Source organism: Diabrotica virgifera, chromosome 3 (genome assembly GCF_917563875.1).
Source record: "Diabrotica virgifera virgifera chromosome 3, PGI_DIABVI_V3a".
NCBI classification, from domain to species: Eukaryota; Metazoa; Arthropoda; class Insecta; order Coleoptera; family Chrysomelidae; genus Diabrotica; species Diabrotica virgifera.
Window position 1 is genome coordinate 213,457,109 of NC_065445.1, and position 26,146 is coordinate 213,483,254.

The 26,146-nt window shown below is 34.8% G+C and overlaps 1 protein-coding gene across 5 annotated transcripts in view; it reads right to left on the minus strand.

The window, feature by feature from the left end:
- LOC114328846 (uronyl 2-sulfotransferase-like) overlaps nucleotides 1-26,146 on the minus strand; it is a 113,377-nt gene that overhangs the window by 56,843 nt on the left and 30,388 nt on the right. For all 5 annotated transcript variants that reach the window (XM_028277803.1, XM_028277801.2, XM_050645848.1 and 2 more), the window contains one exon: nucleotides 2,171-2,522. In XM_028277803.1, coding sequence (XP_028133604.1) covers nucleotides 2,171-2,515 — 345 coding nt within the window. In that variant the 5' untranslated portion in view covers nucleotides 2,516-2,522. The remainder of the gene's footprint in view (nucleotides 1-2,170; nucleotides 2,523-26,146) is intronic.

Consider the following 26,146-nt stretch of genomic DNA (forward strand, 5'->3'; position numbering starts at 1 on the left):
TTTACCTCTGTGGGATCACTGGTCATATTCCAAAACTGGTTACTGTTGTGCGTCATATCCATTTTACTTAGTATTAGTATCTCACTCCATCGTTTTTGTCTTGAAGCTCTTACTATTTGCTGTTAAGACGCATTATGTCTTTTGCTTCGTCGTTAAGACCAGCTATGTAAATTAATTATGTAATGTTTTTGACATCTTCTGGGTATGTGCTTACGGGAGGTTTGTTCTACAAGCTCGAGGAAGGCATTATAATTTTGGGAGTTATGGCTATGCTTTCGGACTGTTTGTTAGTCAGTATATTCTTTCCAGCTAGATTTTTTGAAATTTGGTTGAAGGGTAATTTGGGGACATTTGTAGTGCTGTGAATATTTCCACGGGGCAATGTTGCGTTTTGGTATAGGCTTCTAACACAACGGTCCTCTAAGTGGTCTTTCTTCTTCTTCATCAGATGCCATCTCCGCTACGGAGATTGGCAATCATCATAGCTATTTTAATTTTTGAGGCAGTAGCTCTAAATAGTTATTTTGAGCTGCATCCAAACCATTCTCTCAGGTTCTTCAGCCATGAAATTCGTCTTCTTCCGAGGCTTCTTCTGCCATCTATCTTTCCTTGCATTATGAGTCGCAGGATGCCATGCTCCTCGCCCCGCATCACATGTCCGAGATACTGTAGTTTTCTTTCTTTAATTGTAAGTTCAACTTCCTTCTCTTTACCTATTCTTCTCAGTACTTCGTTGTTCGTAACTTTATCTACCCAGGAAACCCTCATAATTCTTCTATAGGCCCACATTTATTCAAAGGCCCTTTCTTGTAGTCTTTAAGAATAATAAATTGGAGATACCGCAGATAAAAGAAGTAGAGATAGACCGCCAATACGTTGGAGTGACTTTATATAAAAAGAGTAGGACACTTGATTAGAACAGCTCAAGACAGAGCTCAGTGGAGCAATTTATTGGAGGCCTATATCCAACATTGGACTCAATATTAGGCTGGAAGAAGATGATGAACTAATTCAAAAGTAACATGTCAGAATTCGAGCTCCACTAGCAATGACACTCTTGCGTAAAGTGCATGTTTGTTCTTACGAATACTGGGTCGATCTTGCTCAGGAAAAATCTGAGGCTTCTTCCTATATTTGACAAACTTTATATTAGACCTGTGTTTATTTATAATTATAAATTGACTCATTAAGGATTGTAGTAGTTAAGCAGGAACTTAACTATTAACTCTTTAGTAATAACAATAACATTATGATGGCGGGTAGTGTTATAACACACATTTATATAACTGTTTCACTATTAATACATTCCAACATAAAAAATGATGACGATTATTCATCGGTCCAACTAGCTCGTAATTTTCCATAAGTTGAGAATAAAACGTGATGAAGTGAATTTAAAGCGGCCTATTTTAAAGGTGATCAAAAAGGTCGTACGAGACGCTAATTTAGATAGCAGGGGAACAATATTTAATAGATCGGTCCAAATTCTAGCATATGCAGACGACGTGGAGTGGAAATTATAACAAAAATCGGGGTAAGAACTGCGGAAATTCTAACCGAGCTAATAGCAGCAGCAGAACGAATGGGGTTACATATAAATCAAAATAAAATCAATGGCGACTAACACAAACACGAGAGCTGGAAATGTTGACGCAGATCTAATCATCAATGACCAAAACTTAGAAGCGGTCAAAGAGTTCATATATCTAGGGACATCGGTTAACCCCAATAATAACACATCAGGGAAAATAAAAAGGCGAATAATAATTGCAAACAGGTGTTATCACGGTCTATCAAAGTACTTAGCTAACAAACATCTGTCTCAAAAAACTCGTATAAGGCTGTATAAAACATTGATAGTCCCCAGTACGGCAGTACGGTGACTATCACATATGGCTGTGTTGGCTGCCCCGCGCACCATCAGGTCTTATTTCTGATGCATATGTCATTATCCACACCAAGATGGAGTGATAAACCGTCCATATGTGTATCAATCCGACAATGACAAAGGTGAAGAAGAAGAATACTTATAAAAAAATGCTGACGACTAATCACCGATCCAAATAGCTTGTAATTTTCCATAGGTTCATAATAAAACGTGATGAAGTGAATTTAAAACGACCTATTTTAAATGCAACCAAAAATAAGAATATTGGTATTTCCCACTTACCTGTTGTAAGTTGGACAGCAGCCTTTTGTTTCCATATTTTAATCTTACATGTCTATAATTGTTATACCCTTGTAACTTCTGTAACAACAAAATCAATATCTCCGTTCCACATTTTGGCACATGGTTTAAAAACAGCAAATGTCTGTTGACTTCATCCATTCTTCCTAGTTGGGTCAGGGATTTTGTAACGTGCTTGGAGTTTGCTAAAGAAAGTGCCCCTTCCGTAGTTTTTGGTGTTGTTTTGGTCAATCCGATATCCTCTTTTTTAAAAAACATGGACGCACTCAATATAATCGTAAAAAATAGAATAATACTGTACCATTGAAGCTTGCAGTGAAGTCTCATTATGTATCTGCAAAAAAATTAAGCGTGGAATATGACTTTTCATCCCAATTCATCTAGTTCGAAAATGCTTCCTAAGGGAGCTAGAGTTCTTTGAAGATGGCGTCTTGTAATTATTTTTTTAAATACCTCCAGAACGCTTCTATTTAGAAAAACGAAAACTAGGTCTGACTGGATCTGGAAAAGATTTATCTTCCAGAGATAAATCGATTCCGCCAATTGCGAATTTCTAGTACCGGACAGAGGCGTCCGTTTTGGGTAGGACAACGGATATTTTATCGCATAATTTTTTGTCTTTAATTGTTAGACATACTGGATTATTAAACTTTGAGGTATTCTAGTACTAAAAGGTACTCATGAATATGAAAAAAAATTTGATTTTTTTTTTCAAAAAAATGGTGTATTTTACCGACTTAAGGCGAGAGTAACTTTTTGTACTAGAATACCTCCTAATTAATAATATAGTGTCAAAAATGCTTAAAAATGAAAGACAAACAAGTCATGTGATAAAATAGCCGTTGACCTACCGAAAACGGACGCATATGACTGGTACTAGACATATTAGCTGTACCTCATCGAAGCTGTACGGACCTCATCGAAGCTGTACGGACCAAGTGCAGATATTAACAACTTTTATAGAAGCTAGTTAAAAAATAACAAAAAACAGCAACAGCATTCATGGACCTAACAGCAGCATATGATACTGTTTGGACTTTGGGATTAATATATAAACTGGCCCGTATTATCCCCTGCAGGAAGATAATTAATCTCATTGACAACATGCTGACAAACAGAACCTTCCAGGTAATAATGGGAAAGGAGATAAGTAGACAGATGAAACTTAACAATAGCCTTCCACGGGGTTCTTCCTTGCTCCTTTCCTTTTCAGCCTCTATATTGCTGACAAGCCTGAAACCGAATCTCGGAAGTTTGGATATGCTGACGACTGGACTCTTGCAACAAGCCACCAGTCTTTAGAAACTACAGAAATCACTCTCACGAATGACCTATCCATCCGCAGCGAATACATTAAGAAAAATGGAGACTACAACCAAGTACTACAAAAACTGAAGTATCAGCTTTCCATCTCAACAACAGGCTGGCATACAGAGAATTTTGAGTATATTTTAATAGGTAACAAACTGTTGAAACACAATAACCGAAATACCTTGGGGTTACTCTAGAAAGAACGCTCACATTCAGAGAACACCTGACGAAAAGATCATCAAAACTGAAAACACGCAACAATATAATACAGAAACTCTGCGGCACTACATGGGGGTCCACAGCATCAAGATTAAGATCCTCTGCTCTTGGCCTGATATTCTTCTTCTTAAAGTGCCGTCTCCTCAATGGAGGTTGACTACTACAATTGCAAACTCTTCTCTGTCTTCAGCTGTTCTTATTAGCTGTTCAAAATTTAGCCCTGTACATTGTCGGATATTTCTCAGCCACGATAGTCTTTTCCTTCCTAGTCCTCTCCTTCCATCGATCTTTCCTTTCACTATAAGTTGAGCATATTGGTACTTATTATTTCTCAGTATGTGGCCCAGGTATGATGTTTTTCTGACTTTCACTGCGTTGAAAAGTTCTCTTGCCTTGCCTATTCTATGCAGCACTTCTTCGTTTGAGGTATGCGATGTCCACGAAATTTTAAGAATTCTCCGGTAGATCCACATTTCAAAGGCCTCTAACTTATTTATGGTTGATGTTTTAAGAGTCCATGTCTCAACTGCATAGAGAAGGGTCGACCAGACATAGCATTTGGATAAACGTAGTCGAATTTCGAGATTTATTCGAGAATCACAAAGCAGTTTTTTGATTTTTTCGAAAGATTTTCTGGCCTGTCCTATTCTCGATCTTATTTCTAGATCAGGATTTAAGCTGCTATCGATCCAACATCCCAAGTACTTAAATCTATTGACTTGTTCTAAAATGTGCCCATTTATTTTGCAAGGTTGAGGTACGTTTTGGTTTTTTCGGATTGACACCACTTTGGCTTTTTTAATGTTTATTTTCATACCAAACTGCTCACAGATCGAGTTGGTCTTGTCGATGAGTCGTTGTAGATCTAAGTCGGAATCCGTGATCAACACCGTATCATCGGCGTATCTGATGCTGTTGATATTTACGCCATTCACCTTGACTCCATCCTTGGAGTCCTCCAGTGCCTCTTTAAATAGAAACTCGGAGTAAAGATTGAACAGCAGAGGCGACAAAACACATCCCTGTCTAACTCCCCTCCTAATTTCTACTTCTGCGGATGTGGAACCCTCGATCCTAACTCTGGCGTTTTGATTCCAGTACAAGTTCTTCAGAAAATTGATGTCTTTTCCATCTAAACCGACTTCTTGCAAACGTTCTAATAGTAGGTCGTGTCTTACTCTATCAAATGCTTTTTCGAAGTCTATAAAGCATATAAATATATCTTTCTGTTGGTCGTAGCATTTTTGCGCGAGAACTAGTAAATTGGAGAGGGCTTCTCTCGTTCCCATGCCGGCTCTGAATCCAAACTGATCGTCTCCGATGATTGTTTCGCACTTTCTATAGATACGATTATGTACGACTTTTAACAGGACTTTTACTGCATGACTCATAAGGCTTATCAGACGGAACTCATTGCAGTGTTGTGGGTTTGGCTTTTTTGGTAGTGGGATGAATATTGACTCTAGCCAGTCTTGGAGTATTTTACCTGTATTATAAATGCGATTGAATAAAAGGACAAATATTTCGATATTTTCTTCACTGATTAGTTTCAACGTTTCTGGGTATATTCCATCTGGACCTGGGCTTTTATTTGTTTTCAGTTGGTTAATTGCATTTATAATTTCAGATTTCAGAATTGCTGGCCATTCGTTGTTATTTTCCAATATTGGTTCTTCTCGTATGTCATGAAAAAGAATTTTAATATAGTTTTCCCACTTTTTCACTTTATCTTCCGTTGATTCTAGCAGTTTGCCATTTGCCATCCGTGTTCAGCATGGTGTAAAAAGTTGTTCGCTTGGTAGTTGATGTAAACACTTTTACCTTTTTATGTAAATTAAAAAAATCGTGCTTTTTTTGCAGTTCTTCTATTTCGCCGCATTTTGTTTCCAGCCACTTTTCTTTTGCTGCGGTTATTTTTCTTCGAATTATTCTATTTAGTCTTTTGTATTCTCCAACCTGATCATCTTTTCCTTTAGATTCTCTTCGTTTGTCCATTAATTGTAAAATCTCATCTGTCATCCATTCCTGTTTGTTATTTCTGGATGATACTTTTAGATGTTTTTCTATTGCATTGTTCATTTGTTATTTAATAGTTTTCCAAAGAACGTTTATGTCATCGGACTCGGTAATTCTGTGGTGGTCAATATTTCCTAAATTTTTATTCAATTCTTTATTTACTGAGTGTTGTATAGTGTCGTTTTTCAATAATCGGATGTCTAGTTTGTGTTGAGGTTTTTGTTTCTTTATTATTTTCCATCTTGCGCGCACTTTTATAACAACAGGATTGTGATCAGAATTGATGTCAGCTCCAGGATATGTTTTTGCATTGATGATATCGTTGTGATATCTTTTGTTGACCAATATGTAATCTATTTGGTTACGGATTATTCTGTTTTCATTGTGTTGTGGTGAAGTCCAAGTGTATAATCTGCGAGGATGTAATTTAAACCACGTATTTGTCACTACCATGTTGTGTTGTTGGCAGAATTCGGTCATTCTCTCTCCCCTGTCGTTCCGCACTCCAAGTCCGAAATCTCCAATCAATCCAGATACCTTTCCTCTACCTAACTTAGCGTTAAAGTCACCTAAGATAAATGTTAGGTCTCGTTTTTGGTCGCCTTTATAAGTTTTTCTACATCAGCACGCCACGCTTCTAGCTCTTTCATGGGTTTATCTGTCGTAGGGGCATAAGTCTGAATGATGTTAATATTTACTGGCTTTCCGGATAGTTGAATAAGTAGACATCGGTCCGAAAATGGCACAAAGTTTGTGACGGCATGGTTGTATTTTTTGTCTTCTAAAATTATTCCAACTCCGTTACGATGAGCCGGATCATTATTACCAGAGTAATAGAAAGTTTTGTTCATGGTTTTAACTTTACCTGAACCTGGCCATCTAACTTCACTCAAACCCAATATCTGCAATCCTAAACGTTTCATCTCGTGACATGCATTTGCGAGTTTTCCTGTTTCGAACAGACTTCTAACGTTCCATGTTGCAATCTTAAAATTTGTATTCAAAATATTTAAATTATTCCTCTAGGGGATTCTTCGCACCCCTTGATCATCTAAGAACTGCCGGGGACTAGGGGCCATTTCTGTTTGTGCTTTCATTGTAGTTTTCTTGGGAAATATACACCAGAGTGGTTTCCCGTTGCCTTCTCTGGTTTGTATTTTAGCCGATCCTCTGGATACAGACGCTATTTGCAGCCGCCCACTCTGGGTCAGACGCTGCGTGCTAGTTGATTTCATACAAACCCTAAAATCAATGGGTTGCCACTTCCGCCATCCATACCGTACCAAAGGTGTCCTTCTCCGCCATAAGTGCCGTTGTGGTCTTCATTTGTAACTCTGGACAAGGGACCCTAAACAGGTACTAGTTTGATTGATTCATTTTCCCTGATAGGACTATCCAAAGGAGTTCCTACCCGCTACCCATGGCCTGATATATCCGGGGGCATAACCAGTGCATCAGTGTGGCTAAATAGCAGGCACACCCAACCGGTCGACACTCAACTAAACCGTGCGTATGATAACAGGCACAATTAAGCCCACCCCTACAATGTGGCTACCTACCATTAGTAATATAGGTACCACCAAACAACCTACGCCGCGAACAAGCATCGGTTAAAAAATATAAAAAAATAATGGACAGTCACCAGCTTCTAGTCCACAACGACATCCCCGATATTCTTGGAAACTGTCTCCGATCCAGGTTACCCCCTCTAAAATTTGCTCAAGTGCTGAAGCAATCCAATTTTGACTTAAATACCCGATGGAGAGAAGATTGAGAAAGTAAGACAGATCCGCATTACCATAGTCTACCAGATATCATAGAAAAACCTGGCGAATTGGAACGTCCCCGTAAGATTTGGGCAGTCCTTAATCGAATTAGAACAAATTGTGGAAGATGCGCCGACTCCCTCTACAGATGGGGTAAAATCTTAAATGGAAACCCCAATTTGTTATTATAGATTTGGATTGCTTACGTAAAAATAGGCAACTTTCATTAGAGACATTTTTTCGAATTAGGGATAGATGGCGGTATAATCGGAAAAAACGATTTATCGTAATACCATAGGTAAATTATAGAAACGGTCTAATATCTCGAGAAATACACTTCCAAATAAAAATCAAAAAATACCTTTTTAATATTTTTCAAGTACCTATCGAATAACATCAAACACATTCGATAGATTTTTGAAAAAAATTTAACACTTATTTTTCAAATTGAAAATTTTTTCAGATTCCCTTTAAAATGATGGTGGAGCTGTTTTTCGGTTCAGAGGTGAGCACACTATCGAAAGCTACTGATGACGCCTGAAAGGGTAGAAACAGTGCCTGTCTAGCTGGTGTGCAACCCTCTGAATCGAAAACAAGCAAAACCATCATTTATTATTTTTATTTCCTTTACTCGGATTTGAGTACTGAAAGTTCCTCTGCTGTCCGTTTTTCCTAGACGAATGAAAGCGAAATGTGATCGTTTCCCTTTCGTTTTCTATATTCGTCGTCTGCTGTCTTATTAATTGAAAAAGTCGCAGATTAAGGATGTACCAGTAAGAACTTTCAAACACGAAAAATCTCAGTTTTAAAATACTATCTACCATTTTAATTTATTAAATTGGTGGATTCTACATCTGAGATTCTTCAATTTGTTAGTAGATGTCGCTGTATCACGTCTGATGGGAAATTTGAATTATTTTTCAGATTCCCTTTAAAATGATGGTGGAGCTGTTTTTCGGTTCAGAGGTGGGCACACTATCGAAAGCTACTGATGACGCCTGAAAGGGTAGAAACAGTGCCTGTCTAGCTGGTGTGCAACCCTCTGAATCGAAAACAAGCAAAACCATCATTTATTATTTTTATTTCCTTTACTCGGATTTGAGTACTGAAAGTTCCTCTGCTGTCCGTTTTTCCTAGACGAATGAAAGCGAAATGTGATCGTTTCCCTTTCGTTTTCTATATTCGTCGTCTGCTGTCTTATTAATTGAAAAAGTCGCAGATTAAGGATGTACCAGTAAGAACTTTCAAACACGAAAAATCTGTTTTAAAATACTCTCTACCATTTTAATTTATTAAATTGGTGGATTCTGCATCTGAGATTCTTCAATTTGTTAGTAGATGTCGCTGTATCGCGTCTGATGGGAAATTTGAATTATTTTTCAGATTCCCTTTAAAATGATGGTGGAGCTGTTTTTCGGTTCAGAGGTGGGCACACTATCGAAAGCTACTGATGACGCCTGAAAGGATAGAAACAGTGCCTGTCTAGCTGGTGTGCAACCCTCTGAATTGAAAACAAGCAAAACCATCATTTATTATTTTTATACTTATTTTTCAGTTTTTCGATCCTGTCTTCATTTCGCGAATTATTCGATCGTTGCAGGCTACGAGTTCCACCCTAGGCACCAGGTACCTCGGAGACTATCGCCGTCATGAAATTCGTTTTCAGTGACCTCCAAAAATCCCCAAATATAAAAATTGAACTTATTTCCGCCAATATTTCCTGAGTTTCAAATTTTTCATTTGCCATGTCTTCGAGGTGCACTTTGAAAATGCATTTTCTAATGCACAAAATTTTTTGCCGGAGATCAATTTAGTTCACAAAATGGTCTGACACTCTCTCGAATCGAATGCAAAAAGTTGCATGAGGATTCATCTTACTGCACAAAATTCCTAGGTTTAATGCTTCGTTGCCTCGTTTATATAAAAAAACTGGAGACCTATTTGTGATGCCTTGTATAATGCATAAATCTAAATAATTACCTATTCTGTGATGTAGACCATACGCTAAATTAAATAAATAGACATTTTTGAAAGATAAGTAAACGTACCGGTTTTAATTTTTCTAACTAGTTTTTATTTTGATTTTTTTTTTTCAAATTCAAAAAACAAAATCCAGTGTCAAAAATGCTTAAAAGAAGACAAAAAAGTTATGCGATGAAATAACCATTGCCCCACACAAAAGGAAAGCTTGTGACCTGCACTAGACATTCGCTTTATATGGAACAGATTTCGTTTTTCTAAATAGAAGCGGTCTGGAGGTAATTAAAAAAACCTTATTAAAATGCGCCATCTTCAAAGAGCTCTAGCTCCTTTTCCCTTAGGAAGCATTATCGGACTAGATGATTTGGTTTTAAACTTAATATTTTGAGCTCAGGAATCTACAATTAAAATATTTCCAATTATTAATGAAACACCCTGTATACCTACACATTTTATAAACCTCCTACGTTTTATTTATATTTAAATTTTATTCAAATTGAAACAATATGAATGAAAATAATATATAATGATTATGCAAAAAACATTAATTGCTACATTAATTCAGTTCATAAATTAAAGATTCAATAATGACAAAGGTGAGAGAAATTTTTTAAGAGATTAATGTGGATTAAATCTGTATTACATCATTAAGCCTTTGTATGAATTTTTTTATGTTTTTAATTGCATTTAAATACTAGTAGAAATTTAGATGAAACTGTTAAAAGCACAAATCGTTTTGAAAAAACAGAAAAAGTCAAAAATGCTAAAATTTTCGAGGTAGTACAGCTACCTAATACCCAGCGTATAATACTGTATCCTCAAAAGATCTTTTAAAATATTAAAGCCAAACATCAATGTTATAGAGAATATGTCTACTCATGTAAAAAGTGTTACTTAAGTTGGTAGCGATATTCCACACCCTTTCCCTATTACGAAAGGCTGAAGAAATTATATGTTCTTTTATACAGTGAGGAGTTTTAGGTTGAAATAAATTCATTTTCTCGAGAATGGGCGACTTTAGAGATAAATCCCGAAACGTGTCGATTTTTATTTTTAAATTACGATTTTTGGCATATATATCATACTAGTGACGTCATCCATCTGGGCGTGATGACGTAATCGATTATTTTTTTTTAATAAGAATAGGGGTCATGTGATAGCTAATTTGAAAGGTTATTCAATTCTCTATTCAGTAATATAAACATTAATATAATTATTTATACAGGGTGTCCAAAAAATGTTGTGTACCGATATCAGAAAGCCGTAATATGAATAGACCAGCAAAAATCTAAAGCGATATCTATAAGAAGTGGAGTACGTCAAGAATGTATACTATCCCCTCTACTTTCTAATATGTGCTCAGAAGAGATATTTAAAAAGGCACTAGAAGGCACAATAAAGGCATATCAATTAACGGAACACTTCTTCTTCTACGGCACTACAGCCCAAATTGAGCCTTGGCCTCCTTTATTTTTTGCCTCCACCCTTGCCTGTCTGTGGCTGCTCTTCTCCATACACGGACTTCTAAAAGGGCTTGTGCGTCGCTGTTTACTGTGTCTTCCCAGCGCTTTCGTGGCTTCCCAACCGGTCTGTTTCCTTGCATTCTAGCATTTAGCGCTCGTTTTGGTAGCCTATCCTCTCCCATTCTTATCACATGTCCGGCCCATTGCAATCTTTGTATTCTAATGAACTCTGACAGGGGCGTTTCCTTATAAAGTTAATAAAGCTCGTTGTTGTATCGACTTCTGAAGATTCCGTTTTCCCTCACAGGTCCTAGTATTCTCCTAAGTACTTTCCTTTCGAATGGGTCGAGTTTGTTTTTGGATGTTTCTTTCAGGACCCAGGCTTCACTGCCATAGCATGTTATTGGTCGAATTAAGGTTTTATAGATTCTCATCTTTGTATTTCGGTGGACACTTTTAGACCGAAATATATGGGAGAGGGCAAAATAAAGGCACAATAAAGGCATATCAATTAACGGAACACTAGTGAATAATGTCAGATATTCAGACGTTACAATACCCCTTGTAGTGAGCAGAGAAGGGAAGTTAACGAATATTGGTTGATCGCACTATACAGTACTGCGAGACGTACCTATGGACTGGCTCTGAACACAAAAAAATGTACCATTGATGCCATGTTTTCTGTACTACTTTCTACACTTCTGTTTTTTGTGACTATGCCAAAGCTTTGGATTGTGTAGATCACGACATTTTGATAAAAGAATGTGTGTGTACTTTGTACGCACGTAAGAAGTTACACTTCTATTAAAAACACACATTAAAAGAATAAAACACACACAATTGACACATTGAATATGCCACAAATGATTTCTGAACAATAATTGTCGGAACAGTTTTTAACTAAATACGTATTTTCTGAAAAAAAAAATTATATAATAAATATACTTACAATCATAAAATGTATAAAAAAAACAAAAAAATAAAAGTTTCTATTGGGGTTCGAACCCGCTTATGTTTGTGCAGTTAGTATTGGAATTCATTCATCTTACACTTCTAGCCACGGAGACACCAGCATCATGTAGGAAGATCTATGAACTAAACGGTTTAAACTTTTGACAGTTCTGAATTTAACCAAATTATTTTGATTTTTGTAGAATATTGAAATATTGAAATATTAAAATAAAACAAAACATAGAGTAAGAAAACAATATATTAGGTGAATATTCACAGAAATTTTGATGGTAATCAAATTATGTAAATCAAAGCATTACATGCTATTTTGATAGGTTCATTTTAAATTTTCCAAATAGGTAGGTACTTAGGTACCTATGTAATTTTATTAGGATACTGAAACATTTACAATTATTACGTACCTGTCGCTTTTAAAAACTATTTAAAAAGTCACTACAATTACAAACTTGCTTTTTTCTCTGCCATCACAACAATAAAAACTAATATACACAACATTTGTTGATCCATAATCTCCAACAATTATTGACAGATGATTTTAACACCCAATACGATCCCGTATAACGTTTGGGCGACTAAATATACTCTCATATATAATGATAATTGACTAATATACTGTCGGTGTGCGCATGCGCCAGTTAATGTAAAAATTCACGCTCGTGCCTAAAGAAGTATAACTTCAAAAATCGTTATTATTGTCAGTAAGAACAAGATATTGAAGACGAAACAATCAACGTTAAAGTAAAAGCTTCAGAGAAAGTACCCAGATACAATTTCTTTGGATGTAAGTATACTAAATTAAACAATGCGCCAGAAGCGCTTTCAATAAGATTAAATCAGTATTATGAGTGATATGGAAAACTGGGAATAGAAATTAAAACTAGACTATTGAGATTCTACGTATTCTCTGACTTTTTATATGGAGTTGAATTACAAACAATTACGGACGCAACTGAAAAAAAGACTTGCTTGGTTGCTTGAGATGTGGTGTTATCTAACACAACACGTAACAAACATGAAAATATTAAAAAAGATAAAAAAGAAATACTCAACACCACGAAGAAAGAAAAATCTTGGTCCTTTGTCATATACTTGGTCCTTTGTTATATTCTTGGTACTTTGGTCATATACTAACAGGTTGACTACCATGAGTACCACATGTGGTACACAGTTAACTTGCCATTTATGCTGCAGCTCTTCTAGAGCGTGTTGATCCATGAGGTCATGACGATTTTTATTTGTTAGTTTGTAATGATATGATGATTTCAGCATCAACTTGACATGACAGGTCAACCGGGGAAGATCGAACGAGTTTCTATAGTGACGCAGCCCCCCTACATATCAAATGTTGTTTTGAAGCTATTTCCTTGTGGCATTTTTATGATTAATTATTTATATGGGAAATAAGCCACAATTAAAATGAAAAAAATAATTTTATTAACGTTTCGACGCCCAAATCGGGTGCCGTTGTCAAAATACAAAATATTACTAAAATAAACTAAAGTGTTGTTGCTAAGCAAAAAAATTCTTCTAATAATTTATTTAATCTCACTCATTTATATTGGCAATTCAGACATATATTATACATTTTAAAGTAGAAGACTTTAAAATGATATTGCCAATATTTATGAGTTGCGTTCCTGGGACGACTTACTGAAAGATAGTTCATTCGATTACATGAAATTAACCCCAACTCAAGAATATCCGTCATAAAAAATTATAGCATGTGATATGTCTTTAAAAAGACAACCAAATGCAACGACAGTAAAATTCTCGCGTTAGAGACTTCATAGTAAATCACAAGGGAAAACCAGGAAAAACCTGTGATACTATCCCGACATCGTAAGTATTTGGTCTTACATTAATTTACTCTCAAAAAATAATACCAAATTCTGACTTGTAACATGTTTAAATTATAAATAATATTAATAATACTAGATATATAAGTAATACTAAAATATAAAATATGTACTAGCTCGATATTATTGACTTACTAATCTTGGTATTTTCTTTCTATTGACTTCCTCTTTCAGTATGGGTAACCAAATATGTCAACACGCATGGGATAATGAACATAGAGTTCAGTGGAGAGATTCAAGTATAGTCCTGAAAGAATCAGATAGTAAAAAGAGAAAAATCAAAGAAGCGGCTCTAATTATGCTAAATGAAACCAATTGTGTCGCAAATTCCTCGGTAGAATGCAGTAGGATGTGGTTACCCATACTGAAAGAGGAAGTCAATAGAAAGAAAATACCAAGATTAGTAAGTCAATAATATCGAGCTAGTACATATTTTATATTTTAGTATTACTTATATATCTAGTATTATTAATATTATTTATAATTTAAACATGTTACAAGTCAGAATTTGGTATTATTTTTTGAGAGTAAATTAATGTAAGACCAAATACTTACGATGTCGGGATAGTATCACAGGTTTTTCCTGGTTTTCCCTTGTGATTTACTATGAAGTCTCTAACGCGAGAATTTTACTGTCGTTGCATTTGGTTGTCTTTTTAAAGACATATCACATGCTATAATTTTTTATGACGGATATTCTTGAGTTGGGGTTAATTTCATGTAATCGAATGAACTATCTTTCAGTAAGTCGTCCCAGGAACGCAACTCATAAATATTGGCAATATCATTTTAAAGTCTTCTACTTTAAAATGTATAATATATGTCTGAATTGTCAATATAAATGAGTGAGATTAAATAAATTATTAGAAGAATTTTTTTGCTTAGCAACAACACTTTAGTTTATTTTAGTAATATTTTGTATTTTGACAACGGCACCCGATTTGGGCGTCGAAACGTTAATAAAATTATTTTTTTCATTTTAATTGTGGCTTATTTCCCATATAAACTACATATCAAAGGAGCGGAAACTAAAGGAGAGATGACACCGATAGTGTATTTAAGATGAGCAAGGAGAATCATAAAATCAGTTTTTCTTGACGTACCGAATCAAGAAGAACTCAAAACGGCAGAGATGCAATGGATTGAATTGGAACTTTGCCGAGGTGGACGCCTCCGTATTGACGAGGCATTTCGCCGGAACCGTATCCGCAGTGAGCGATAGTGGCCTGTGGCTACATCCAATCTGGAGACGATAGATGGGCGACTGTGTGTCGCTGTTTGATTGTTATCGCATTGGATTGTAATGTGATAAGCTCCGAGTCGGAATGTGTAGATAGATTAATTCCGTGTAGTGGGATTGCTATTGTATACAGGGTGTTTGGTAAAGAATGGGCCATAGCTTAACCCTTAGATTCCTGAGGTTAAAATAGGTCGATTTAAGCTAACTTACCGTAGTACAAAAGTTGATAATAACCTAAATACAGGGTGTGGGTGTCAAAGTTAAACTTTTATTTTATTTATTTTTAAATATTTCCTGACAGGCATGGGACAACAACACGAAATTTGGTAAGTGGTGCTTACGTTTCTGGCTACTACCAGAGGCGTACGACGGGGAACGTGAATGGTTGACCCTTCCCAAATTCTACGCCACTGGCGGAATTGCTATTTTAGTGCAATTTTTGATTCTCCAATACTTTCTATGTAAAAAACATAACTCTTCATTCGTAACGATAAAGCCATTAGTTTTAGAGATATTTGAAGCTAAAAACGAAGGAACATAATACATTAATCAAAATAAGTGTGCCTTTTCATTTTTAACTTAAAATATCTCGAAAACTAACGACTTTATCGTTACGAATGAAGAGTATATTATTTGCATAGAAAATAGAAAGTATTAGAGAATCTAAAAATTATGCTAAAATAGCAGTTTCATCAGGTGCGTAGAATTTGGGATGGGTTAACCATTCACTTTCCCCTGTCGTACACCTCTGGTGTTAACCACAAACGATTAATTAACATAATTTAGTAGGATGTACAGTATCTACACTTTCTGCCAAGTGCCATAAGGATATGTCAAATAGTTTTATAGTACCGGGCACACATAGCTCTTAAAGTTCTAAATAAAGAATAAATTATTAAAAAAAAGAATACTTTAAAATAATTTGACACATCTGTGTGATATTTGGCAGAAAGTGTAGGCAGTGTACACCCTACTAAATTATGTTAAATAATCGTTTCTGGCTACTACCAGAGGCGTACGACAGGGGAAAGTGAATGGTTGACCCTTCCCAAATTCTACGTCACTATTGAAACCGCTATGTTAGCATAATTTTTAGATTCTCCAATACTTTCTAGGTAAATAATATACTCTTCATTCGTAACGATAAAGTCATTAGTTTTCAGTTTTCGAGATATTTAAGTTAAAAATGAAAAGGCACACTTATTTTGATTAATGTACTATGCTCCTTCGTTTTTATCTGCAAATATCTCGAAAACTAATGACTTTATCGTTACGAATGATGAGTATGTTTTTTACATAGCAAGTATTGGAGAATGAAAAACTTGCACTAAAATAGCAAATTCGCCAGTGGCGTAGAATTTGGGAAGGGTCAACCATTCACGACCCCCCGTCGTACGCCTCTGGTAGTAGCCAGAAACGTTTGTTTAACCATATTTAGTAGATTGTACAATACCAGCACCACTTACCAAATTTCGTGTTGTTGTCCCATGCCTGTCAGGAAATATTCAAAAATAAATAAAATAAAAGTTTAACTTTGACACTCTGTATTTCAGTTATTATCAACTTTTGTACTAAGGTAAGTTAACTTAAATCGATCTATTTTAAGCTCAGGAATCCAAGGTTAAGCTATGGCTCATTCTTTACCAAACACCCTGTATATTGTGCTGTGTGTTGTATTATTCTGATATTGTTGTTTTGATGACAGCAATAAGTATCAAGTTATTTTTCCTTTGCAGAAAATAGAGTTATATTAAATTTTATTTATTTTGAACTGTATATAAATATCCTAAATATATTTACTTTGTTTTTAACCTGTGTCTTACTGAGTCTGTCGTCCTAAAAGAGCTACCCGTGACAAGTTTTTTAAGATGTACCGAGTACCAAATCTGGCCCTCAATATTTGAGTTTATCTTCTGGACTGAGTAGCATCTATTATGGTACTCAAATGACTCTTTGGCAATGCAGGTAAAAAGAGGCTGGCAGTCAACCTGTTGAAATGAAAAATATGAATTGAAGCAATTGGTTATACAAGGGAAAGTGGAAGGAAAAAGAGGACCAGGCAGACGACGCACGTGATTTTTTTTTATTGTTTGTTTACTGGGCAATCAGTCAAAAAAAAACAGACACCATAAACACATTTGTTGAAATTTACAATGGCGCGAAGAGAAATATTTCAATAAATATTTACTCTACATGAGTATTATAATTACGTTTACAATTAGTGTTTCTTAAGTTAAGAATGGTAAATCTAATGGAAATTTTTGCTTAAGCCGTCTAATTTGTTGAATATTGTCCAATAAATTTAGGGCTAACACATTTGGGTGGTTTTTAGTCGCTGTAAATATTTATCACTGTGTGACACTATCACTTTACTCACAGTTGGCACTTGAAGGTCTTGTAGGATGTCTTTGTTGCTTACAAACCACGGCGCATCAGTTATTGCTCGTAACACCTTGTTTTGAAATCGGTCCATTATCGCTAGATTGGATTTTGAAGCAGTGCCCCACAACTGTATTCCGTACGTCCAAATTGGCTTGAGTATGGCATTGTATGCTAGTAATTTATTTCTCAACGACAACTGGGATTTTCTTCCGAGCAACTAATAGTATTTTCTATATATGGTATCAAGATGTTTTCTTTTTTTCCATATATGAGTTTTCCAAGTGAGTCTCTTGTCCATATGTAGGCCTAAGTACTTTACAGTATCTACCGTTGGAAGGGGAGCATTGTTGAGTGATATTTGAGGAGAATCGCTATGACGTTTAGTGAATACTATGTGGCTTGATTTGGATTCGTTAAGTTTTATCTTCCATTTCTTAGTCCATTTTTGGACTTTATTTAGGTTTTCTTGGAGTTGGTCTGCTGCAACAACGGGATCTGAATGTACCGCCATTATTGCGGTATCGTCTGCAAACGTGGCTGTATATACTTTATGTATTGTCCGTAGGCAAATCGGAGGTAAATAGTAGATACAAAATCGGCCCAAGAACGCTACCTTGAGGAACGCCTGCCTTTATGAGATGTAGACCGGTTATCTCGTATTCATATTTTACCTGGAAATATCTTTCTTTTAGGTATGAGTATAGTATGTCATACATGTTCTGGTGTAGGTCCCTTTTTAGTTTATAGAGTAGTCCCTGATGCCACACTTTGTCAAAAGCTTGACTCACATCGGTGAATGCAGTTGAGCAATATTGCTTACTTTCAAAAGAGTCTTGGATTAATTCTACCAGTCGATGGATCTGTTCAATTGTTGAATGTTTGACTCTAAATCCTCTTTATTTGTTTTTGCCCAACTTCCATCAGGTTTCCTGATCGGTGGAATATGTTCTTTGGGTTGCTTTAATTTTTTAGTTGCTTTCCATAAGCTGTAATTTGTATCCTTTGTTGACGTTAGGTTTTCGACATAGTTTTGGAAGCTCTCATTTTTAATGCTTGATAGGTAGTCTTTTAAACGTTTCGCTGCCCTGTTATAGTTGGTTTTATCTGCAGGGTGTCTTGTGTTTTGCCAGATCTTTCTTAAGTGGCGCTTTTCTTTAATCTTCTCCCTTATACTAGGAGGACAGTGACTTCTGTTTTGGGTTCTGACCAATGGTGGAGTTGATTCCCACGAGGCATACTGTATTAATTCTGTAAATTGTTGTACTTGATTTTCCAATTCTTGGTGTGTTTTTAAGGATATATTGAGGTTTAATTCATTTTCTAATATTTCTCTAAATAGATTCCAGTTGGTAGCTTGATTGTGGAGAATCAGTGGTTTTGGTTTTTCTTGGACATTTGTATGAATCGTACCTAGCTATTATTGGTGTATGATCTGAGGCAATATCATAGTTAGGTTCGATGGTTAGATAATTGTTGGAGAATCCTTTGGCCACAAAGAAGTCAAGGCAATCTGGGTATTTCTGAGGGTCTGTAGGCCAGTAGGTTGGTGTATAGGTGGACAGATGATTTAGGTGTAGTTTTTGAATGACTTGATGCAGTATTCTTCCTCTTCCTGGAGCTGTTAGACGAGATCCTCAGCTAGTGTGTTTAGCATTATAGTCGCCTCCTGCTAGGAATCTGTTGCCGTTATTTCTAAATAATTCTGTAAACATTTCTGTGACGCACGCGATGGTTAACAAATTTAAAGCACTGGAGTGGAAAAACACAATAGAGCTCTTCAGAATCGCTGCAGACAAAATAAGTTGGGACGTGATGATCGCCAATGTACTTAAAGAATGAGATGAGGCACACAAAAAAGAAGATAATAGATATGTTACAGTTCAAGTTTATTCTCAGTTAGAGTTGACTTTTCCTAGTTCGAGTCAACTCCAACTGAAACGAGCAGTAAAAGTTGATTTGAAAAATTTAAATCAACTTTTACTAGTTGAAGTTGACTTTTCTTAACCCTTGTTAGTAAAAGTAGATTATACAATTTATACGAGTATAATCTCACGTGCATTTTTGATGAGTGTGCGTCTCTTTGTTTTGACCGTTTCAACTACTTATTAGTCCAGACTGTAACGTCGCCCCCGTTAGGTAAATTATTCTGATTCGATTTTTTTGCACAAACTTACTTAAACAAATACATCCTTATAACAAATACACAGTGTCAGGCGGTACCGCGGTCGAAAAATTGTTTACTCACAATCGGTTAGTAATTTATGGATTTCTAACCTTTGAAGTAATCAGGAAGCGACTTATTACTTACTTTACTTTCCCAGCTAGCCGGGAAAGTACTTTCCCGGCTAGCATCTGTCACTTTTCTACCTGCAAATGTCAATGTCATTTTTGATTAAAAGATGGTTTAGAAAGAATAGAATCCACTCAACATTTATTTAATTAAGAAACAACAACAACAACAACAAAAAGAAAACTATTTGAAATTATAAATATTAATAGTTACATTGGAATTATGATTACTATTAACGGTTAAAGTAAGACCGTGTTGCTCAAAATTATGAATTATAATAGTGATTCCTGTCACAAAAACCTACTCTTCCTGTACATTTGTAATAACTAATTTGTAATACTTAATATAAATGTCAGATTCAACAAACTTGTTTTGTTACCTAGCAACGATCTCACAGGTTACTTAAAATAATTCATCTTATCACATAATGAAAATGGATACAGATATTTGAAACGAAATTATTATTGGTAGATTGTGAGTATTAAAAATCCATAAACTACTAACCGATTGTGAGTAAAATAGTATACAAACCTCGCGGGAACTCATTCTAGCCTCGCGTCTGTAGTTTACCTCGGTGCTTCTCACCTCGGTAAACTACCTTGCCGCTCGGCTGAAATAGAGTACTTTCCCGCTAAGTATGTATAATAATATACTATTAACAACCAATTTTTGTTAACCAAATTCACAAAAATAATTCTTATCTACTCTACCTCATATTATATATAAGTTTTTATTGTGTGAAAATTGTAAATATAGATAGCAGTAGGGTTTAAAGTGTGCCTGAAGTAATAATGTATTTTAAATGGGATTTACTTTTTCGCACTGTTCTTAGCACACTTTCATATAATCAAATATCCTTAACTTTCGCCTTGTCATGGTGATGACATATGAGCAATAAATTACAAAAACAGTTTTGACAGTTTTGTGGTTTTGTGGTCAAAGTTCTAAAAAATTGTAAAATAGGAATGTATTCCAGTGACGAAGAGTTTCAGTTTTTTTATTTGTTTTTTGGTAGATAAAATATTGTATGAAACTGTGCGTGAAGTACTTTTTGCAGACTTGGGCGATGTATAGCACTCGGCCCGCTCGGCGCTCGTGCTCTAAACATCGCGTGCGTGCGCAAAAAGCATACTTCACGAACTGTTTTGTAAGTAACTAAGTATTTTACTCCGAACAATTTTTTTTAGATTATTTTGGTCATTCGGAGCAAAAAAGGTCTCTTGTGATTTTTCTCTAAAATTGATAGTTTTCGAGTTATACGCGATTTAAAATTTCAAAAATGCGAAATGGTCATTTTTAAGACTTAATAACTCGATTAAAAACTATTATTACGAAAGTCATAAAGTCACCTAATCAAAGTTTAAAGCCCCCCCCCCCTACAAGATTATGAAGAAATTTTTGTCATTATTTTATTACTAAGCTGTTATTTTTAATTATCAACAATGAGCGCTAAAAGCGTATTGAGGCGGCCGTCAGTGTGAGTGCGAGTAAGATCTTCCATTCCGACCGTCCAATGGTGCATCTCAGTCGCACTCACATTGACAGCCGCCTCAATACGCTCCTAGCGCTCATTGTTAATAATTATGTAAAAATAACAGCTTAGTAATACAATATTGACAAATATTTCTTCAGTACCTTGTAGGGGGGTCGTTAATATTTGATTTGGTGACTTTCCGACTTTCATAATAATAATTTTTAACTGAGTTATTAAGCCTTGAAAATGGTCATTTTCGTATTTTTCAAATTTTAAATCGCGTATAACTCGAGAACAATAAATTTTACAGAAAAATCACAGAAGATCTCTTTTGTTCCGAATGACCCAAATGATGTAAAAAAATGTCCGAAGTGAATTTTTTTTGTAAATTTGTTTAAAAAAAATTGTTTAAACAATTTTTCGATTACGGTACCACCTAACACCCTGTGGATTCGTTATAAGGTTCTTCTTTATGAGTAAGTTTGTGCAAAAGAATCGAACTGGAATAATTTACCTAACGGGGGCGACGATACAGTCTGGACTATAAATATCACGATTTGAACATAATATACAGTAACATTTAATTTCTAGAATCGGTTGTTTGTGTGAATCAACTTTTACTAAATGGTATTGGGAAGAAAATACTTTAACTAGTTGGAGTCTACTTTTACTAGTAAATATTGAATAAAAATCTTCATTTAATATTTATAATCCACTTTTACTAAAACCAGCCGTTTGAGTCGACTCGAACTCAGTGGCGTAGCTGAAGATTGGGGGGCCTCCCCGCGACAATTTTTGTGGGGCCCCTTATTATAAACATAACGACAGCTAATAACAGTATAATTACTTAAAATATGTGTAAGTGACAATATTTGGCATTTCTTTAATAAGTCTTCATCAGTTAGTGTTAATAGATTTTTTGGGAATAGACATGAACACCTATTATAAGTACATATATCTTAATCCGACAAACCTATTAGTAAGTCGTTGCAATATTATATCTAAATTTACATTGAAAACAATAACTTCAAACTTTTTTTTGATACAAATTATTTTTATGTCATACCAGTTTAATATTGTGTATTTATTATTTAGTTACGAACCACATAATGGTATACTTTATGCCGCGCGGGTATAAAGAAATTATTGCAGTAGGAAACAACAAAAATTAAACATTTCATTTAATCCAGTATTATTTTCTGCCATTAATTGTTGAAATTTAGCGTAGGTATTCCTTGTCGTACGTTTCTTTGGATTTCTTCGGTAACCGATTCTCAGTCGCTTTTTTTGGCTTTTTTAACTATTTCTTCAGAAATACCGAATGTCTCTTGCATTCTGACTTTTTTGACAATGTCACATAGAAAAACTGTGTTTACGTTAATAACAAATTGCTAACCAACATCACTTTAATTGATGTTGGTTAAATTAAAACAAATTAAAACTTTAATTGATGCAATGAACCGGTATGACAAAGTTTTGTATGCACCACGTGCATCATTAGTTGTTTATAAACTCTAGGGCCTCTGGCCCGAGTGTTTATAAGCTTGTCGCCCTAAGGGTATAAACATCTATTTAATGCACTTGATACATAAATAACTATTTCGTCCCAACTGAGCTCATCGTAAAATTTTTTTATACGTTTTATCCGTTTATTTTTAAATTTCGCTATAACACCCCACTAGTGAAGGGAGACCGTAAATTGTGATGTTTGAGATTGCAAAAGTTTTGATGTTAGATTAATAAAGTTAAGTAGTATTTTAGATTTAACAGTAATGTTAACGACACATTCAAAATTATTCATATGCTCTAATAATGCTTTAGCTTTTAATTTTTGATCGTGTTGTAGATGGCAATGAAATTTTCATTAAAGATTTCATTACTTATCGGAAAGCTCGAAACAAAGCCATAACAGCATCATGTCTGGATGACCACCGGGTTTCACAAAACCTTTTAAGTGTTTTCAAATACGATGAATCCAAAGTCGTGGTAGTAGGTACATAGTATGTACATCCCATCTTTTAATACTTACACTAAAAAAAACATAATCTCTTAATTATATCCTAAAAAAACTAACTCATGTAGACCAGCAACGGCATCATTCAACACTAGGTTCAGATCATGGGATGCACAATGAACATAGGAAGCTATTTTTTCAATGTCAGTTATGCGCCTTTGTAGGCCTGGATATACACCACTCTAACGCTTGCCTCATCATACCCCTTTCCTCTGCAGTTCTGTATGGAAAGGTGCTTTGATTGTATAAATTATAAAATTTCATTTACAAGACCCTCTGCATTCTGGTCTAACATGCGAATAATTCCCAAAAAATTTTCAACAACTTCTGCTTTGGAAGGTAAAGTATTTTCATCGCAAGTTATTTTTACATACCAGAAAATTAAACTAAGCCGATCGTGTTTTGAAATATCTTGAGTGGTATCAATAATTATTATTGTTGAATAAAAACAACTTTTTTTAATTAAATTAATCAATTTGTTTTCAGTTTCTTGAGCCAGCAAATTTATAACGTCGTTTTGTATTTGGGAACTCAAGTAATTTGTTTTTAAGTTATTGTTTTTATCGTTTAATTTAGCTATAACACGATAAATTCAGCTAGTTAAAGAACCACCGACAAAAATTACCTTTTTGGGACTCACTTTCATTTAAACTACCAACATATCCAGGAAACGCTGAATTGCACCCGGAAAGAGTAAGAGTTACGTCAATTACCCGCTTCATTACTTCCTCCCAAGTTTTAGAAGGAAGAATTTTGATGCTTATTAGGAAAATATATTTTGGTCCCGAATTTAAATAAAGTAGAAGTATTTAGCTTGAAGGCTTTAAGGGGCCCCTCCTAACGTCGGGGCTCCCCCGCCTTGCGAGCCCTGCAGGCCTGTCAGCTACGCCACTGCTCGAACTAGGAAAAGTCAACTCAAACTGGATAATCAACTTGAACTGTAACAGATATATCATATCCTACTGAAAAACTTATAGAGAACACCTTATACAGTGCTAGTCAAAAGTCTTTACCCCCCCTCGTATCTTTTGAACGGTTATACCTATAATCAGGGCTGCTTTATCCATTCGGCAATATAGGCAGTTGCCTAGGGCGGCAAATTATGAGAGGGCGGCAAAAATACTATACAAAAAATATTTTTTATATAAAAATTGAAAAAATACTAAAATAGAGAAATTAATTTTTTAATATGATTTAAATTCCTCATAATCGCTAATCTGTGTATGTTATTCGTGCATATTATTACACACGTAAATTATACAAAAATATACAGCCATAGAATTCCTACCATGTAACTAATATAATATGTAATCTGTTGGTCAAAGCTCAGCCGACAAAAATATATTATATTTCAAAACACCAAATATCTTCACACATATTACTCACGCTTTGTTTATTTTATTCAAATGTTTGTAAATTTTGTATCAGCAGTCCCCAGCGAAAATGTTCAATTTGCAGTAAAATGGTTCAAGGTTCTGAAACTACTTTCTTGCGACGGCCCGTCTTAAGTATTAATCCCATATAAGCAATATTTCAAATAAACAGTGGATATAAGCAGAGCCGTGCGGTACATCTTTTTTTCAATATGATGCAAGTCTTCGAAATGCCGCCCCGAAAATATTATTGAAACTTACTTTTTATTTTTATTAAATGCAACTGCACAAAATAAACGAAAACTTGTATTTTAAAAACAAAACATACTTTAAATTAAATGAAACATGTATTAACATTAAATAACATTTACAAAAATTACAATTTTACCCTTCTGACTTTAATTTTGGCAAACTCATCAATCAGATTGGTGTAGTCTAAAGTAGCAGTTAGTGATTACTATTGAAATGAGTGCTAATTTTTTTAGTTTGTCTTATAGTTTTTAATAATTTTTAATTTTGAAAAATTCTTTCCCCACTAGCTACCGAGACAGGGATGTTAATAAAATTCTTAGTGATACAACTACATTTGGGTATAAAGAAATTAGGTAATTTTGGCACAAATAGTTCAAAACCTCTAAAGGTTTCATGGGGTATGGTCTCATTTGGGATATATCATTCGATTCTTCTAGACGATCATTTGCCTCTATATCCGATTCTTTTGCTGTTGAAAGTGTTGAATGAAGAATCATACAATATTTTTCTACTGTTTTATCATCTATTTCCCTCAATTTAAAAATATCAAAAATTTATTTATTTATGAATTTCTAGAAGCGAAAATCGATCAATCAAAGAATTAATGGCAATATCTAAAATATAGATGAAAAAATTTATTTTAAATTTATATTCCTCTGCTAAGAGGCCATCCACAGATTTTTCGTAATCAAATTGACGCTTTTTTCTTCTGGTTATATAACTTATCGAGATTTTTTGCAATTTCATTAGCAAAAATTTTCGTTTGGTCATAGCCAATTTTTCATTTTTAACTTTTCATTTTTAACTTTTCATTTTTTCGATAGTTTCTGACAACATTTTTACACAATCAATCTGACAAATTCATAGTTGGTTACATGTTGCCACATCTTCGAGACTGAATTTATATGTAATAAAATATCATGCCAAAGAACTACACCGCATATTTTATAATTTTTAATATTTTTTGCTTATTCTCGTGCTTTGACTTTAGTTTCTGAATCTTTGTTGACTTCTTATATTATTTCGAATAAGGCATCATGTACATATTTCACAAAATTGAAATCTTAAAGGTTTCAATGCATCTATTCGACTTGACCATCTAGTATCACACCCGGTTTTAGAGTTAGTTGTGAAACATGTTTTTTCAGAACTTCCTAACGCTTTATAGAACCAGAAAAAAGTGTACGTCGACTTTGCAAAGTAACAAGACACTTACTCAACACACACACTACACATTACACCTGAGTTAGTGATAAGTTATACAATTACGTGGCTAAAGGCTCTAGTTCTAAAACAAGGCCAGAATCAGAGAAAAAAAATTTCCGATCAAGTATGACACAAGAACTTCTT